Source organism: Parambassis ranga, chromosome 1, assembly GCF_900634625.1.
Source record: "Parambassis ranga chromosome 1, fParRan2.1, whole genome shotgun sequence".
Lineage (NCBI taxonomy): Eukaryota > Metazoa > Chordata > Actinopteri > Ambassidae > Parambassis > Parambassis ranga.
The window spans coordinates 16,822,457-16,840,938 of NC_041022.1; the positions used below are offsets into that span (position 1 = coordinate 16,822,457).

Sequence of the window (18,482 nt, forward strand, 5' to 3'; positions counted from 1 at the left end):
AACACACACAACTTTCTCACCCAAGAACAATAGCTTTATTTGACATTATGCAGCAAACCAAAAGGCTGCATATGATACATTACTGTGGTGGTGCTGCCACAAATTTTTTTTAGATGATAGGAAGCACATATTAGTGAAGTGAAACTATTGTATTGTGTGGACAGTCCCCTCTGTGTAACAGATAAAAGGAATGAAGCAGAATGTGATCTCCTTTATATGGAACAAACAAATACAGTGAAATAGTCTCAACAGATTTTTTAGCAAAACACACAGGACAACTGCATTCTTGGTCCACAGACTATGTGCTTAGTTTATGTTTGTGCATGCTGGAATGTTAAAATGTGTGTGTGTGTGTTAACTCAGTCATCCACAGCAATGTTGCGGAACAGATAGGCCATGGATTCTCCATTGTGGATGCGCCGGATCGCCTCAGCCAGGATCATACTGACATCCACAGTTTTGATTTTTGGACATTGCAGCTTCTGTACCTCGTGAGGAACGGTGTTGGTCACCACCACCTGGAGGCACAGCAGAACAGCGTTTCAGCCTTTTCCTGTGCCTTGATAAGTTACAGAGCAGCTTCTCATTTAAAACCCTTTATTTGTAAAATGGCAAATAATAAAACTAACTATGCTCCTGATACAAATCTGCTGATTGATTTTAATGGTGCAAAGAATAATCAGTGCATGACAAATCTCACAATGTAAAAAACACCACTGTAATCTCATTTTACTAATGCCAACTGCATTAAAACAGGAAAGGTAAACAAATCAGTGTTTAACAGAGACAGGATGTGATTTTTTTTTACTTGATGATGTATACATTCATTATTCATGCAATCACCGCTTCTCACCTCAACCTCACCATTTAGAGCAAGAGGTGCACATGAAAGTGCATAAAAGTCTACCAAATAATGATCAATTCACAGATCAAAAATGGTAACATTGACCCTCTTCATTAATACCTCTGAAAAGGAGGTGAAAGTCTTATTGAATAAAGTGTACAGGTACGTTATATAGAGTGAGATTTTTGGCTTTTGATGTACTTTCTTAAATTTTCTCCCATTTCCAGACTTACTTTTACAAAAATATGTAGAGTGAAGTGTTAGAAATGACTTTCACCTCATCAATAGCAGACTCCTCTATAAGTCTTGGTGCCTCCGCAGACAGTAAGCCATGTGTAGCCATGATGTAGATCTTATAGGCTCCTCTCTCCTTGAGGATGTCTGCAGCTGCAACATAGTCCTCCACATCATCTATGATGTCATCCTGTAAATGTGACCACAGCGTTAGGAAGCATGTAGGGAAAGAGAATGGCATAAAGAACAGATTTTCAAACAGTTCTTACAATAATAATGGCGATTCTGCCTCCTACATCTCCGACAACAGTGATAGGCGGCTTCTCCTTCGCCATCATCACTGAAACACACAGAAAAGCAAAGCACCATTACTTTCTAGCAAAGACATGCAGTCTGTCCTGTATTTCCCAATCAGGAGTAGCTCATTGGAACAAGGTAAAGTTAAGGTTGATTCGGTGAGAAGGGATTTGGTTAAAACCTGCAAACATCATGCAAGACAGCTCTAACCCAACAAGCTTCCAGCTACCACCGCACCAATCCAAAATCTGCAGCATACTGAAGGCTGTTTAAATTATTAAGTGGGGCACAGTTGTGCTCCTGCTGAATCCAAGAAGAGATTACACAGTGCAATTCCAAATAGCTTCTTGTGGCATCATGGTAGATAGACAAGTGGGTGTAGACCTGCACATCTTCAAGGAACCAGACCAGGATCAACCATTATTTGTAATGTGCTCTATTTTTAACAGTTTGCACACAACAATGTTGTAACCCCCTTGTCTCCAACACCAACCCCGAAGGGATTACAAATACTAATTGATCCCAGTAAAGAATCCACCAGACCTAGCTTGTCAGGTCCTCCACATGGAAATGCATGATTTTCCTTATGTAGCAATTAATGCACTATAATCTCATATAATCTCATACTCAGCAGCTTTCTGTGGATTCTTCTGATGTGGGTGTAAAGACTTTTGTCACAAGTTTTAACAATTAGCAGCCCTAGGATTCAACATCATATCGTTCATATCACAATTTCTCACTCCAGTAATAATTCTTAATTTAACAAGAACCAAAATCATTTCAGCTGAGAGGATGTGAGACTGAAGGCTTCCAACAGTTATCACACACACTTAATAGACGCTCAAATGATGCCTCAAGGCTGAATCTCAAACCAGTTACAGACTCATGTGATGGCTAAATTTAAAACTCAACATGCCTCTTAGTTTCTTTATAATCTAAGCAGTATTATGATGCATGTGTGAGCTATACCTTACATCAATATTTCAGGCTGCAGAGATTAACTCCAGGAAGTGGCCAGGAATAAAACATGCAGGCAGGTGAGCACAGACAGTACATTCATATATTGTTTTTTTTTTTTTACAGTATTTAGATTGATAGATTTGAGGCTGAAGACACCATTAATGTTTACATCCACTAATGCAGTTGAAAACAGTTCCACCATGAAATTCCTCTGGACCACATCTATAGATCTGTTTAAATGCAATGGGCCATAGCTATTGATGAATGCAGACTATCACCAGGTTCCATATTGGAGAAAAGGCAGTGAGAGAGGAGGGAGTCTCACATCAAAACCAGCTGCAGTCCACAGGAAAAGTGTTAATATTTATTTTTTGGGTTAACAGTCAATTGAATGACTTGTATGGGACTAGTGTCATTTGCTTATCCGGATGTAAGGTGGAAGCCCTCAGTAACTCACTGTCATTCCATGCAGGGAGGAAAAAAAGCAATCAAGAGAAATATAAATGGATACAAGCATTCTGATCATACTTGGGAGCTCTATCCCGGGAAACGGGACATATCTGCTGCTTGCTATTAAAAAAAAGATAAAAGGATATAATTAGATGTACAAAAAATGCACTGATAGCATCACACAATTTAAAAAAAAATACATATAATCAATGCATGTGAAAAAGGTAGAGGGAGAGATGGATGGCAGGAGTATGATTCAGCATCTGCTGGAGAGGAAAAAAGATGCAGCGGACATAAAAACATTTCCATACAGATGGAGGAGAACGAAGAAGATGGTATTTTCAAATGAAAGGAGAGCAGACAGCACAGGAGGAGATGGGGAAGAAGAAGAAGGGGGTGATATCAGTTACGGCCTGCAGTATTTTACCGCTGGATACAACACCTCAGACAGGGCTGACCTGAAACATGCTGAGAAAACAGTAAGTGTTACTGCGGGTCAGATGGGTGGTGCACTCAATAATATCTAAACTCTTATCGCAGCACTGGGGTCAGTGAGTGTCAATATGCCTACATAATGCTGAATGAAATGTAAACATTTTTCTTTGCATTCACAAGTCATTATGATAAGATGTACATGTGTTGTCATGGTGAACACCATCTTCATAAACATATGCTCTTGCTCAAACAAAGTTTATGATCAGACCAGACCATCTTTGAGATATGATTTGCTTTGAAGGTAAATGAAGAGCATATGTAGTCTCTCTCGTTGCTGTGGTGCTGTCATGCACATGAACTATGAGGAACACCAAAGCCACATTTCTTGTTTAAATATGAGGCACCAAGCCCAGAAAATAATGAATGCAAAACAATTAAACATTATATGCATTCACAAAGAGAGCACACGCCAATAAAGCTCACAAAATGCTGTTTTTAATCATGCTATGAACAAACATATGTCTCTGCTTGTCTTACATGGCAGCTCCAGGCCAGTGTGTCCTGTGGTGGTACGGGACAGCGGGGGAGAGTGTCGGCCGTCAGCCATGTCTGACTCTGAATGGTGGGCCTCTCCGTGCATCACTGCCAGTCCAAGTCGCAGCCTCTCAGCATAGGACTGAGCTCTAAGAAAGACCAACACACAGGAGTCAAAAAAACCTGACAAACACAACACATCTTAAAAAAAAACAAATAAACACAAGCAAAAGCAAAATTAAGTGCAAGTTATGCTAAAAGTGGGAGGTGCTGTCCTTGCCTCATTGGTTACAGCCTTTTTAAATCAACAAACCAGTAATATTTTGCAATGCAACTCAGTGAGTGGCAGGTGACAAGCAGTAACTACAGATAAAACAGATAAAACAATGACTAACACTGTCCAGCCAACAATATGAAGCGGTTCACACATATTTTACAGCCAATCAATGTCAATAATGTCAGCACTTTATGCGTATGTGCAGGTTAGAGTATAGATAACGGTGCAGTGGAGTTAGGAGAGGTAAACGTTGCTGACCCTTTATTATAGCAACTTGTGACTTTGCTGTGCACAGACGGCAGCAGTGAAGTGCGTGAACCGTGTTACAACCCTAACCGTGGATGTTGTGAACTGTTCTTCCCCTAGTTACAAATGCATGATTCAGTGAAGGACCACAAACATTTCTGATATCTAAACATCAGCTGATGGTTACCTCTTGGCAGCAGATGGGGACTTTGCAACAATTATAGCATTTCTGTAGTCAGGAATCTGAGGAAAATGATATACTAGTATTAAAATGACATTTAATCCTTAAAAAAACACAAACAGAATCTATGATGTACAGTAGAGCACTGTCCACACAGTTGAGTGCACAGTGATAAGGTGGGCTGACCTCCTCCTGGATATACTGGATGAGGAAGGGAGAAGCTCTGAGGTTGTCAACAGGGAAGTTGAAGAAGCCCTGTATTTCTTTCTGGTGAAGGTCCATAGTGATGATGTGAGTTAAACCTGTAACACACAGCATATGTTGGCATGGCTTCAATAATGTATAAATAAAAATAAATGATTCTCTATTTGAAGCACAAAAAACATCTTTACATGGAAAAACAGATGAAAAGATTTTAAAAATTCAGAAATATATCTTCAATAAAAACCAAGGATACAGAACAAATGGCAAGATATTTAACAAACCAGTAGTTGTAATTAAGGGTCCGCAATATGACGATAATAGATTGTGAAGGATTAGACTGTGATGACGATCTGCCAGAGCAGACAGAACATTCTATCATTTGTAGGACACATTCTATTAATTTACATGTTTGTCAAATGTCCATTGTACTTGATGCCAAAAATATTACATTAAAACACAGGGAATAGTTTGGTTGTATTGATCAGAAACTTGCAAATTAGTCTCCTGACATGATATTTTTGCCATATCACCCATCCCTAGTAGTAATCATGTCATAAACTAAAGTAAATCTACTGAAAGTTTGCAAAACAAAAAGATTAAGAGGAAAGGAAATGCAAATTAGGTGTTGCAGTTACAGTGCCTGTTATGTCAAAACCTCCCATTTTGCACATCAACTCTTTTCGGTGTGACTCACTTTTCTGAAGCGACTTCATAATACAAGTAAAACACGATGATGGAAACCCAGCTATAGTCTTTGTTTTTGAACACACCTTTAAGCGACTTGACTCACTCCGGTTGCACACCAAAATGAGCCAGTGACTTATCTCAGGACAAACTTGAAAACTGGTTTCCATCCATAAAGACCCAAACAAACCACAATTGTACCAACCAGACCCTAAATCCTGACAATACATAACCATGTGTATTCTGCTAACTACCAGCCTAAACAAACAGCAGCTTGCCGTGTTTACATCAGCCCCTTTCACACATGCAACAGGGCTGCATTATCTGGTCTTTATCCTTCTGCCTCCCTAGTGCCATGTCCAGGTGATATCTGATTCAGCTGAGTAATACACCCAAATATGGATAATGTCCATAATCAATGCCCATAAACATTAATGCATTGTACAAGACGGGACAGAGTCGCCTGTATCTCCTAAGGAGACTCAGGTCCTTTAACGTCTGCCAGACCATGCTGCAGATCTTTTACCACTCAGTGGTCTCCAGCGTCATCTTCTACGCTGTAGTGTGCTGGGGCAGCAGGATGAAGACGGCCGACACCAACAGACTCGACAGGCTCATTAGGAAGGCTGCTTCAGTCCTGGGAGCGGAGCTGGAGTCTGTGGTGGAGGTGACAGAGAGGAGAACACTGAGGAAACTCCTCAGTATTCTTAACAACACGTCTCACCCCCTGCATGCCACACTGCTGTCTTACAGGAGCACAATCAGCGGTATACTGAGACTCCCGAGGAGCAGCACAGAATGCCACAGGAGGTCCTTCCTGCCAGTCGACACCAGACTGTATAACTCCTCCCCTTTCTGTAGGGAGGAGAGCTAGAAGAACAGGCAATGGTCATACTCTCCACTGGTCTATATTTTATATTTAGCACCTTATATTACAGCTATACAACATACATTGTGTACAGTTATACTGGTTGTATTTTATGTTGGATAAACTGTAACCTCTGGAAAAAGAATTTTCTCTGGAATTAATAAAGTTGTATCTTATAAACAATACTGAATACCTGGCTAAACAATTTCATCAGACAACATACCAGCTTTAGCCAACATAGATGCTAGCAGCTTGCAAACAATGGATCCTCTCTTTCTCATCTTGCACTGCTTGCTGTAAGGAAAGTAGGGAATGACCCCGATGATGTTCTTGGCACAGGAAGTCTTCAGGGCATAAGCCATAACCAACAGCTCCATGATGGCCGTGTTGACATCTCTGCACAACAATACATCAAAACAAAGAATGTATTTCAGACATCAGGAAGAGCGAGAACTCTGTACAGGGAGTTTGTTTACAACAATGGTCCATTTAAGATGATGATGGGCTGGTAATTACAAGAATATATCAGCTCTTTTCACACATTTATGTTCAGATTGGCTTTAATTACTGCTACAGTAATCATAAATGTAGTATTCTTAGATAGAGTGTCTCATCAGGCTCATCACATTACGCTCAATGATACGATTCTTAGCTTATATAATAAATTAAGACCAGCATGTGTCTCCTCCTGCCTCACCTGGGGATGGTCTGAATAATAAAGATATCTTGTCCACGGACAGATTCTTTCACATCCACTCTGGTCTCTGCAAAGTCAAGTGAGAGCACGACAAACCAGAGTTTATACATATCAGATAATTAATGTGGAAATGTGGGGTCTGACTACTTAAACTTACCTGTATTTGATTCCTGATAAACCACTGACTTGCCCAGCTCCACACCCAGCCGTCTGAGGGGACAAACAGGATATACGAGTTGTAAACACAAACATACCTCGTACTGTGTGATGTACCAGTATGTACTAAACTAGATAATCGATGCATCAATTGATTAACTGTACAACAGATCAGATAACTGATTGAAGTATTGACATGTTTTATATTTGCTTTTTTCCCTGTTACAGCTGCCTCATCCTACTCAAGGCAATAAAAATAATTTTGCATCCAATAAGAAGGGTTTTTATGACCTTCCCTCTGCCTTACATCTCTCCTTACGGATGCTATCTGTGTTGAGCAGGTATCTAGCATTCCTGGCAGAGCTAATACAGATGGGATGCAACTACCAGCTTGTGTCGCTAACCTTTAAGAGCACACTGGCCATTCTGGGAGGGTGAGAGCCTCCTTGTTCTGTTTTACATACCTAAATGTTTAAAAAAATGGCATCCTGCTAACCATGGGAACTTTAATCTTCTGTTAAGCTGTGTGGTGTATTTGGGACCTTGACTAAGATAATGTGGATCCACATGTTTACTGCTGCATCAAGTCAAACCTTAAACAAGCCGGAACAACAGAGATACTGTCTGCATAGCTTAAATGTATGCTGCAAAAAGGTATCGACCACATTACTGTTCCGATTATAAAGAATGAACTTGATTTTCAAAGCATACTATGGGTAAATGACAGCTTGGCTTGCATTCAGCTGGAGAATTTGCCAAAAGCAACGAAGCCTTTAGACAAGAGAGGACTCTCTGCCTGAACACTGTTCAAATATTTACCATCATGGCCACTTTAAAAAGTACTAGTGAAAAGGTAGATCAAGCAATTAGGATGTAATCACACATGTTTGTAGTTCATGGATTTAACTGTCAAACAAAAAAGAGGCTAAAGCAGCCTTCATAAACTCAAGCACCAAAGCCCACAGTCACCACATACACATCCAGAGTAAATACTCAGTATTCATTGACATTTCCTGTGAGCTCATGTTGTTTTTAACCTTTGCTCCACATGAAAACTCTACTCAGTACTAAAATAGCAGTATAATCTGTCTAATAATGTCCTGCAATGTGGCCAAACAATGAAAACTGACAAAGCTAAGCTCTGTTTTTCACTATAAAGTAGGTGCAACTTCTACTTGGCTGTCTGACAAGGATACACTGTTGAAACACTGCTGCTCCCTAACTTCATGAAACAAGTCTATCTACCTTTTTAAATGCCTTGTGAGTCATAGCCTATTACCGTACTTAATTTAACATCCAGTGTACAATATCTGTGTCCTCCAAAGACAGAAACACACCTGCAGAATGCACTCCTTTCATCACAGTGATTCCCACTGACAGGTTATATTTAAATCTCCTACACCAGAGGACACATTTATAATCTAATGAAACAAATGGACATTAAAAGAGCTGCAGACATTAAGACTGACAGGGCTGAAATTTAATCATGTTGTATTTTGTTTTGTTTATTTTTATGTTTACACCAAATCAATAGGTCAACTGATATTTTTTTTTTACCTTTTTCCCCAGTAGTAGGGTATTTTTACATGCTTTACATGCATACAAATAATAGACTATCACCACTGTAAACTGTATTACTCAAAAATAACCTGTATAGAAAAGAAAGTAGATGTTTATTTTCCTATTTCTTTGAAGTCAGAGGTTTTTTTGCCTTGCGCAGATTTTAAGATTTTGCAACAAAACGTGTTGTTGTGTGTGTGTCACACGTTTTTTCCCCTCAGCTGTACCATCATATTCATGTTTTCAGTACTGTTTTAGCTGTACCATAGACTGCATAGTATCAAACACCCTGTGTCACAACGTGCTGTGCAGATCACACCATCACCCTGTGGACAGCATGGGGTGTTTGTTTGTCAGAAGTTACACTGTGATGACATTCACAGTGCACCGTGTGTGATATAAATGAATGCGTTAACGCCACAAACACAGCACAACGTTAACATTTATGCATCAATGCAGTATTACACTCACTCTGTGATCTTCTTGGCCAGTTCGGTGCAGGCGGTGGTGGAGTTAGCAGAAAAAACACGGTAGCCACCTCTTGAACTATTCATTTTGGTGTAACCATAAGACAGCTTTGGGGCTTGAGAGTGAGAGACCAGAGACCTGTGACCCCCAAAACGCCTAATGGGCATGTTGCTTTGGGGTCAAAGTGATGTTTGGAGGAGTTTTCTCACTAAGTAGTCGAGAAAAAAATAGCTCGGCAGGAACTAGAAGCAGCACATTCACTATAAAATCCACGCTTCACCACGCAGTGGCGTGAATAAAGTAACTATAGGCAGACTAAATAAACATGTAATAGCGAGGCGACGCTATTCTCGGTGTCGGAACCGCAAAAACCCCAGTTTACCAACAAACGGACCGCAGACGGAATGCTGAGCTCTGTGTTGCCATGCGGTCACTGAGTCTGACGCATCCACAAAAGACGGTGTCTGTCAGCATGAAGGGGGCTGAAAGGCGGTGGAAACGCTCCTGGAAGCAGATACAACATACACTAAAAAACACAAACAAACTCTGCTGCTGGAAGTAAACGTGGTGACTGTAAAGTTTGTAGCAATGCGCTGTCGCAGCACGGAGCTGGGGGGAAAAAAATCGCACTCTGCAAGCGCTGATTGGATGGATGAAAAGAGGGACTGACGTTCAAGTGAGCCAATCAGAAGCTGTCCTGAAATAACAGAGGGCAGGCCGTACGTGATTTTGACCAATCAGTGCGAGTTATTTGGATGTCCTCAAATTAAAGCGCAACAACCCCAAAAACAACGTGGTGGCGCAAAGAAGTAGGACTTTAAGTAGTCCGTGTTGTTGCTAGTTATCTCCTATCAAAAAATTAAGTAAAATAAAAATAATAATCATAATAAAATCTACCAATGGTTCTAGGCTGTCAAATAAATAAAAAGCTGCATGGTCATTGGTTTTCTAGTTAGTGTAATTTAAATGTAATTAGTTATATTGCAATAATAATGTCTCTACTTTCACCAAAACCCACATCCAAATCCACACTGATCTTAAAACTGAGCATGTAACTATTGTTAAATTGACATCAGACATGAAAGGTACAAATTTGAATGCACACAAGAGTTAAAGAGATGCTTTTATTGTATGATTTTTTTAAACAAATTTTGTTATGCTTCCACAACACTACAAATATGTATGAAAGGATAAAAATAAATCAAGTAGAGGGGTGTCAAATAATAAGAATAATGTGTAAATACTGTTACAAGGTCAGTAGAGGTAAACAGGAAGAACAATTATATTTCAAATACAGCTTACAGTGATTGATTCAGCAGTCTGTATTCTGAATGAATAAAGTCTGGTTAACTTTGTCCATTACAGATGCGAGGGAACACAGCAGCAGGCTGTACACTATTAATGCATTAAGTCCTGGAGAGACTGTGGTTTCTCTTTGTGTAATTAAACATCTTGGAACACGCAATCCGGTCTGCCAGTTCTGGCTCTGTGGATCTGCACCGCACCCATTCCTGCATTCCATGTCTTAGATTGCAGTGATTTTGCATCCCTGTGCAAACTGGGTGCCGAACGGGGAAGTTGGACACAAGGAGTGTCTGTGAGCATCTGTGTGGTCAGGTCTGAGCACTGAAGCTGTCATCAGTTTGAAATACAATCATGTGAGAAAGTACTTTTTGCACAGAGCTTTAGGTTGGCTGTATGGTCTCATACATATGGACTGATAAACGTATTGGTTTAGCTGTCCCATCCCTTTCACATCAGGACACATTGTTCCTCTCTCTGAAATGCTCACTTCCAGTTTCATCTTCCTTTACCTTTTTTAAGAGGAAGAAAAATTACACTTTGTCAATGATGGTGCTGTTTGAATACAGATAGTAAGGGGGATTTTTCTCTGTCAGCTTTTCAGCACCTTTTCTTTTAACAGGTCCAGGATGACCTGCCTCTCCTGGCTCTCCAGCTCAAATCTTTGCTCCCTCTCTTTTCTCTCCGCTCCGAGGCGCTCTCTCTCAAGAGCGATCTTACCTGAAAAAGAATGAAATGAAAGTCTTGTTCCATTCATCGGGATCACTGCTCATATCCCAGACTCTTAAATAATGTGGGACTTCAAAATGATTACTATAAAAATGATTTTAAGATTCTACAGTCATGGTTAAACCCTCTTTAGCATACAAAGATGAAAACCTTACTTCTCTGAATCTCCAGTTCCTCTCGCCGAAGGGCGAGCTCCTCCTCTCGCAGCCGTTGCTCCGCTTCTGACCGCTTCTCCAGAAAGCTGAGGATCTCTGAGTAGGTCTGGCAGCAACACTGGCAGGGCTGCTTGGCCGTGGGCGCCGCAGAAATCTCAACTATTTCCTTGTGGTCATCTTCTGCTTCTGTAATAATGTAAAGATTTATACAACTCAAAAAACTCCAGTAACACCTAATGAATAAATTCAAAACCTTCACTGTGCCATTCTGTGCTGTGAGTGTGTTTTACCTGCGCTGTGTGTTTGTGTGTGTGCGATAGTGATGCTGGGTTTCTCCTCCTCTACTAGAGTGTGTTCATCTATGGCTCGAATCCTGCACTCATCCTGGAAAAGATAACAAGCACTTCTATAAAATGAGGAACCAGTGAGGGGCCAGTTTGCAATTAAACTAGGGAACCTCCCTATGTTTTTGAAGTTTTTAAATGTAATATTCATATATTGAAAGTAATATTTATTTTATTATTTAAAAAAATAAAATAACATTATAATAACATAAATGGTGATGAATTTTTGCCAAGGGCCCCAACAAACTGAACTAACACCGATTGAGCTGGATCCTATATGTTCACTTTTGATAACTACCAAGAGGCAGAAGAGGAAAATGTGTCACAGAGAAACATTGGACAGGACACATGTTAAGAGTTTATTCACATCACTAAGACAGCTACAGTTTAGACCTTAAAAAAGACATCCTGACTTTATTATATTCTGATATGCATTTGTTTCAGTTTATAGATAATAAAATATCTGCAGTGAGAGTAGACATTTGTAAGCCTGACATATATGTACCCGCTCCTCACCTGATACTTTATAATCTCACCGCTGCCCAGGAGCCCACGCTCAGCCTCCAGCTCTAAGACCTCATGGAGCAGGTCCTCCTTTTGGGCGTACAACCTCTCCGTTCCAAATCTGAGTGTAACAAAAGAACACACGCTCATAAATCCACCATTACTTCCTCAGGAAACAGTACAGCTTGCTTTTTTAAAATCATAAACCGACCTGCGCAGGCTTGGAAAGTCTTGTTTCTTGTAGTAGTCTAGCAGCAGCATGGTCCTTTCTCTGCATCTCCTGGCGTCCACCACAAAGCTTTCCTCTTGGAGAGCTTCAGTGATGACCTCTCCCACACGGGCCCAGGTGGGTCCTGTCAACAAACAAATGAGTTTGATTCTATTATATAAAGCTGTTGCATATTATGCCGCAAATGATCCTTCAACTATATAAAAAAAAGACAAACCTGGCTCTTTGGAGGCGAAGGGGTTCTGTGTAATAACCTCTCGCAAAAGGATGATGTCATGGCGTGCTGAAAACCTCACCTGGCGTTTTCGAGGTGCCGTGGAAGGGCAGCCGGAGGAAAATCCTGGAGATGGAGGTAACATTTAAAAGTTTGGAATTTAGTGATGCAGCAAGGCGATGTACCCATCATACTCCAGTCACACAGCCTGGCATGAAACTTTAGGCAGCATTAAAACTATTAGATTAAATACATTTAATTTCATAATATTTTGCTGTCACTCACACGTTTGTACCATGTGACCAACAGTCCTTGTTGGGTAATTAATGGGGCCTGTGATCTGGTAAACTGCCGTTTGACAGATCAGCAGCAGCGCTCCGACTCACAGGGTAAAGCAGCCTGCAGCACCACACGCAGGTACTACACAAACATCCCGTGAAGCACCGGTAGCTCCACAGAGGCTACAGCAGATTTTAATACCGAACCCTATGCGTCACAGGAGGAGGAGGAGCATCTGCGCGCACATCCAGAGAGGCACCAAATGCGCCATTTAACAGATGTTAATATCATTTAAAATGCGCCATGAGGTGACATGGAGATGGTACAGAGTCTCACCGCTGTTCATCGGCACTTCCACCACTACCCGTTCCATGTTTCTGTTCGGTGCATCCGGGCACCGGCTGACGCGCACGGCACGCGTCCACTCACCAGTACAGGTTCCCTTACTGACGTGTAACCCAACTTGGCGGAGAATCACAAATGTGGCAAATATAATCTTTGATCTTTCAGCTGCACTTACACAGTGTGACCACTAGATGAAGCCAGAGAGCTGCAGTTCAATCCTGCTCAGCAGACAGAAGTGTCCTGCGTGTGCTCCTGGGAGATTGTGGCAGCATTGACAGGCGGCTATAGTTTGGCAAAGACTACATTTGAATTCTCTAAAATCCCAAAAACTACATATTTTAGTTTATACAAAGCAACAAAAATTGGACTTGTGATGTATTTAGAATGAACTGACCAGTAGATGTCCTCAGATGACTGAAAATAATCCTGTTTTTTTTTATAATCAGCTCTCTATCATTCAACTGCTGAACTTCTCAGCCACATGAGACAGTTAGAGCATCCAGTGCTGCATTCTACACTGAAAATACTCATTCCTCCTTTCTGCTGTAGCTGAGATAATTAATGCAGCCTTTTGAACTATATTTGGGGAGCTGCAGCATGGATTTAGGATGTGTTATTTCTGTCCTACATTGCAAGAACAAATTATCCACTGCTGTACAGTGTGCAGAACAAACTCCAAATTAAAATTCTGAAGAAGTATTTAGTGAAAACCAAAGGAATAGAAGGAACAGAGAAAATAAACAGGCAGCGTATGTTTATAATAAGAGCTTTCTGGTCATACACAGGTAAAGGTTCTCACACACACCTGTCGTTCCTACTTGTGTCCAAACCCCATTATTGCTGCTGACACAGTGAGAGGCAGGTGAGCAGGGAAGTAGACTTGACAACCTGCTGCATTATAATCATTCGATTATTTGATTCAGTGAGTGTTTTTGAAGACACATTGAGCGGGAGGGATGAGAGCGCTAAGGGAGAATTGCCTCAAGCATGAGTCAGAGTTGCTTGTTTTTGGTGACTTCAGGAGAGAGTTAATGGAACATGGCAACCTTCCAAGTAAAGCGCTAATACTGCCCACGCTCTCATTACCTACGACTGTGATGTTAAACACTGGTGTCATTTAGAAACCGCTGGACTGAAGAGATATGACACCAGGCCGGAAAGTAGGAAACAATCTGTCTACCTGAAACAGAACGATATGACACACACAGACAAACAATAATTAAATGTTATCATTGTCAGGTTGCATGCAAACCTGCGATTATAAGGTGCAAACCATTAGCGCGGTTATCGACATGAAAGAACAGAAAGCAGGCAGGCTCCAGCTGCCTGCACACCAGCAGCTGGCGTCCTCATTGTTAATTAGCCAGGACACACTGTCCTGGTCCTGCTGGGATCAGAGAACTTCCAGTAAGAGATTTCCCTCTCCTCTACACTATGTTTCTGTCTTTGTACGCACTTTATCCCATTTTGCTATGTTGAAAAAAAACTTTATTGTGAGTGAGAAATCAATGTAAACTCATACATTTCATACTTGTGGTAACCATAGCAACAGCTAAGTTGACAAGGCATTTCCCTTTGCATTTGCCTCTTTTTTTATATGTATAATGCTACTTTCCTTCATCCTTGCAGAGTCACATATACGGAGCACTTCACTCAATGCCAGGTTACATAAAGCACTGATGGATGGATTTACAAGTTTGGATTCAGCAAGCGTCTCCTTGAAGGACAGTTCAGCTGTTGAAGAGCTGCTGTTTGTCTGATATGCATTCAGTAAGGAGAGAAGTGTTTCTTTCCATTAAAAAACCCTGCTGCCATGGCAACTGTTATCATCACAGGTTAAAAAAAGAGAATTTATTTGACCCATTATTTCATCATTTCACCCCATTTTATTTGGTTTTAATTTTTAGTTATGCTCCATGGCATAAAAAGATTTCAGCTGTGTGGGGTAAAGGATCCACCATACAGCCACAGAGAGTGTGACAGCTGCAACACCAAACCATCTCACCTCACAACAAATGAGCTGATCATCCAAGGCTAACACTTTACACCATTACTTAATCTGGCAGCTATTTTTTAAGTGCATATTTCTTATGGACCCTTCAAGTAATGTCTATTTCTCCAGTGTGGGGGTGACAGGAAGCAGGACCAGGGATTTAGAGCAGATTAACTAAAGCCCAATACATTTCATCGGGCATAAGTTTGTAACTTTGCTATTCTGCTAGAGAAGCAAAACAGCAGAAAGTGGAAAATATTAACAAATCTCTGTCTGTAAACATGGTGAGAATGCAACACACACAATCTGTGGCTACTTGCCATATTAAGCAATACTCTTTACTACAGTTAGACCACAGCTGACACATTTCTTCACTTTTAATTGCTTTGAAACAGCAGCACTCCAAATGGTTAGATGCATGTTCGTTACAGTAGGAACACAAACACAAGTCAGTGACACAATGATGCAGCACATGCATTAAATCCCAGCAAAGTTTGTAAAAAAAACAACTGTATGCAATCAAGTCACCATTGCCATAGCAACAGATCAATGACTGTTACAGCTCATCATCACCCTTGTGTTGTTAGGAGCAGAAACAAGCAAAGGTACACATTTTCCACACACACATTCATAAACACGCATTAGTACTTGAGTACACACTGAGCTGCACAGAAGGTGGACAGGATTATGGCATTTGAATGACAGTCGTGCCCTTTCCACGTGGTGTTCACCGAGAGCTGGCCTTGTGGGAACTCATAGGGATGACTCACAGTCAAGACTAGACCCCCACCTTTCCAGTTCCCCATCTCTATCACCCTCCCACTCGCTTTCTTCTTCTGCTTTTGCTTCATCTCCCTGCTTTTGGCCACTTCAGCCTCTCTTCTTCTATGCTTTTCTCCCCTGCGACACTGTGTCCCTCCTAAGAGGCTACGTGTTCCCTTCCACATCTCCAAGAACAGAAAATTCTCTAATCCTCATTTGATGTGGCTCACCCTCCTGCTGGTGTCACTTTTCTGTCCAAATGTGACAACTGAAGAATACAAAAAATAACTTCTGACTACAAGAAGGCCTCTGTCAGTCTTTATTTATTCATTCACTGTGCAGCTTAACCATAGGAACCAACATCACTCACCCTCCTCACATATTCCTTACACACACACACACACTCACCAACAATGCAAATGGTACTTCTTCATTCATTACACAATATACCAATATGACAGGCACACATTTAATTCTTCTGTGACCTCTGTCACATCAGACCCAGGTGTCTTATTGTAAAGATATGGGTTATGTAAGGTTGCTATGGCGACTATTGGCCACCTCATCCCTACAACCTGCCCTGCATTATCAACACCCTCTGCAGGAACGGCCTTAAAAATGGATTCGAAAATTGTATAGAATATTTATGCAGAGTGGAAATAGGGACAGGTTCTTGGCCACTTTACAATGTTTTGAGTGGGTATAGAGTGTGTATGATGCTTATAGAGTGTTATAATTTAACATGTTGATGAAGATTCTCAGTCATCCAGGTCATCATACGTAGAGAAGGTTGAAGCAAGGCGTCTGGACTTGTAGAGTTTTCTAGAACATGTTATAATTTAAGTGTACAGTATACAAGTGGAGTGCTGTAATTTCCTTTTGCAGAAACATGGATGATACATAAACAGCACTAAGAATGGAGTGTTGTCTTCCAGCTAACTCAAACATGGGCAAAAGATTAGAGCATAATATAGAATTGAGGCACAAGGGTGATGCAGATTGGCAGCAAAATTAACTTTAAGCCTTGTTGCAACTTAAACTGGTGTGTTATTTGGGATTCAAAATGTTTGTGTACTCTAATCATGTTTGTTTCTGTGTGCTCCTGCTTTAGAATTGGACATTTAACCAATACTACATTATAGTCTCTGTGAGGCCGTGGGTTCATTTTTCAGTCCGGTTTGACTGACAAGTAAGCAGGGAAGGTGTCATTAGCTAGCTCGAGTTTGGAGACATGGCCCCGTTCACACTGGAGAAAGTCAATCCAGCTAGAGTAGGCTTGAATCAGAATGGCTTCTGTATACGTTCAGACCCAGCACGGTGTGGAGGACCGTGAGTCGACCTCGGTCTGCGGGGTTAGCGGCTGTGTTGAGCTCGCGCCCTGGAAACTAATATCCGAGCACGAGTTATCTGTAAGCAACAGCATCGTTGTAGGAGCTCTATACAGCGCGTATCTATGAAACAACAAGCGCAGGTTAAGGTAAAAGTTTCAAAACATACCAAGAGCGCCGTTCTCATGACCATCTACGCTCATCTCCTCCATGCTGTCCCAGTCGGACAATAGAGTCTCGCCATCTCCGACCGCTACGGCGCTATCCAGCACAACTTTCCGCCGGCAGCTGGGGTGGTCCTGCAGGATAGCGTCGAGTTCTTCGAAGAAAGGAGATGTTATACGATTCCTGCCGTTTTTTGCGTTGTGGTCCCGGACCTGCCTGTATTTAGCTTTAAGGTTTTTAATCTTTCCGCGGCACTGGGTGGCCGTCTTTTTGAACCCGTGTCCGGCCAGTGCTGTGGCGAGCTCCTCGAACACATTCTGATTTCTGTAGACTCCCTCCAGCTTGTTCTGAGTCTCCTGGTCTCCAAACAGAGAGATCAGACATCTGGTTTCATCAGCAGTCCAGCACGCAGGCTCACTTCCAGCCATGATGAAAACGAGCTCTGTTAGATGATAGATAGATAGATGTTTATGCCCGGCTTATCTACGCGACCCGGATACTGTCCCCGTGAACCCGGAAGTGCGACGTCACAACCCCAAGCTCTAGCCGGATTGGTTATCCGCATTTGCATTCAGCCCAGAGCCAGATATAAACCAATCCGGTTCTATCCGGATATATCCGGTACAGCCCGCTCTAGCCGGATTGATTTCCCCAGTAGCAACAGGCTCATAGAATTCACTATATACAATAACAATGAACTGGTTTGTTTGTTTGGGTTTGTGCAACCCACCAAAAATAACCTGTGTGACCTGACCTCACAGAATTGGCTGCATTGACTTAAAAATTTAGCTTGACTATAGAAAGGGGAACCTTTGTTTTTCTAAAACAAACTAACCGCCATCAATGCAAAACAATGGGACAGGTGAAAAAGTCTTTACATAATATTAGTTAGGAACCTGATAAAGTGCCCCGTCTCCACAAACCACCACTCAAAAGGTCATACCCATTTGGAGCCAGCAGTCAAACCATAGGCAACGTCATCCTAACAGAGATCCCGATTAATGTCATCTTCATTAGCATTATCTCCTTAATGCTAAT

General features: G+C 41.4%; 2 protein-coding genes across 3 annotated transcripts; both read right to left on the minus strand.

Moving 5' to 3' along the window:
• On the minus strand, nt 1–9,720 carry LOC114437620 (phosphoribosyl pyrophosphate synthase-associated protein 1-like). Its single transcript, XM_028408428.1, has 10 exons — nt 9,099–9,720; nt 7,069–7,121; nt 6,912–6,978; nt 6,438–6,610; nt 4,645–4,760; nt 4,465–4,520; nt 3,758–3,903; nt 1,348–1,418; nt 1,122–1,268; nt 1–518 (listed from the first exon to the last, which is right to left on the minus strand). The coding sequence occupies exons 1-10, from the start codon at nt 9,260–9,262 to the stop codon at nt 360–362; spliced, it is 1,152 nt and encodes a 383-aa protein (XP_028264229.1). The 5' UTR covers nt 9,263–9,720; the 3' UTR covers nt 1–359.
• Nucleotides 9,721–10,205: 485 nt separating this feature from the next.
• Nucleotides 10,206–17,951, minus strand: LOC114435311 (trichohyalin). 2 transcript variants are annotated; one of them, XM_028404935.1, is made up of 8 exons: nt 17,449–17,951; nt 12,576–12,698; nt 12,341–12,482; nt 12,142–12,250; nt 11,572–11,665; nt 11,282–11,467; nt 11,005–11,117; nt 10,206–10,909 (listed from the first exon to the last, which is right to left on the minus strand). In XM_028404935.1, the coding sequence occupies exons 1-8, from the start codon at nt 17,870–17,872 to the stop codon at nt 10,853–10,855; spliced, it is 1,248 nt and encodes a 415-aa protein (XP_028260736.1). In that variant the 5' UTR covers nt 17,873–17,951; the 3' UTR covers nt 10,206–10,852. The 2 variants fall into 2 exon arrangements, with proteins under 2 accessions (XP_028260736.1, XP_028260745.1); XM_028404944.1 differs by lacking the exon at nt 17,449–17,951 and adding an exon at nt 13,188–13,312.
• Nucleotides 17,952–18,482: the final 531 nt, after the last annotated feature.

What these genes read in the sequence shown, in the direction of transcription:
- LOC114437620 (XM_028408428.1), bottom strand. Translation starts at nt 9,262, where the DNA reads ATGCCCATTAGGCGTTTTGGGGGTCACAGGTCTCTGGTCTCTCACTCT. An exon ending in ATCTATGTTGGCTAAAGCTG is followed by an intron (nt 4,761 to 6,437) that starts GTATGTTGTCTG and finishes TGTGTGTTACAG; the next exon opens with GTTTAACTCACATCATCACT. An exon ending in TCCAGTATATCCAGGAGGAG is followed by an intron (nt 4,521 to 4,644) that starts GTCAGCCCACCT and finishes CATTTTCCTCAG; the next exon opens with ATTCCTGACTACAGAAATGC.
- LOC114435311 (XM_028404935.1), bottom strand. Translation starts at nt 17,872, where the DNA reads ATGGCTGGAAGTGAGCCTGCGTGCTGGACTGCTGATGAAACCAGATGT. An exon ending in CTTCGCCTCCAAAGAGCCAG is followed by an intron (nt 12,483 to 12,575) that starts GTTTGTCTTTTT and finishes GTTTGTTGACAG; the next exon opens with GACCCACCTGGGCCCGTGTG. An exon ending in TGGACCTGTTAAAAGAAAAG is followed by an intron (nt 10,910 to 11,004) that starts GTGCTGAAAAGC and finishes CTCTTAAAAAAG; the next exon opens with GTAAAGGAAGATGAAACTGG.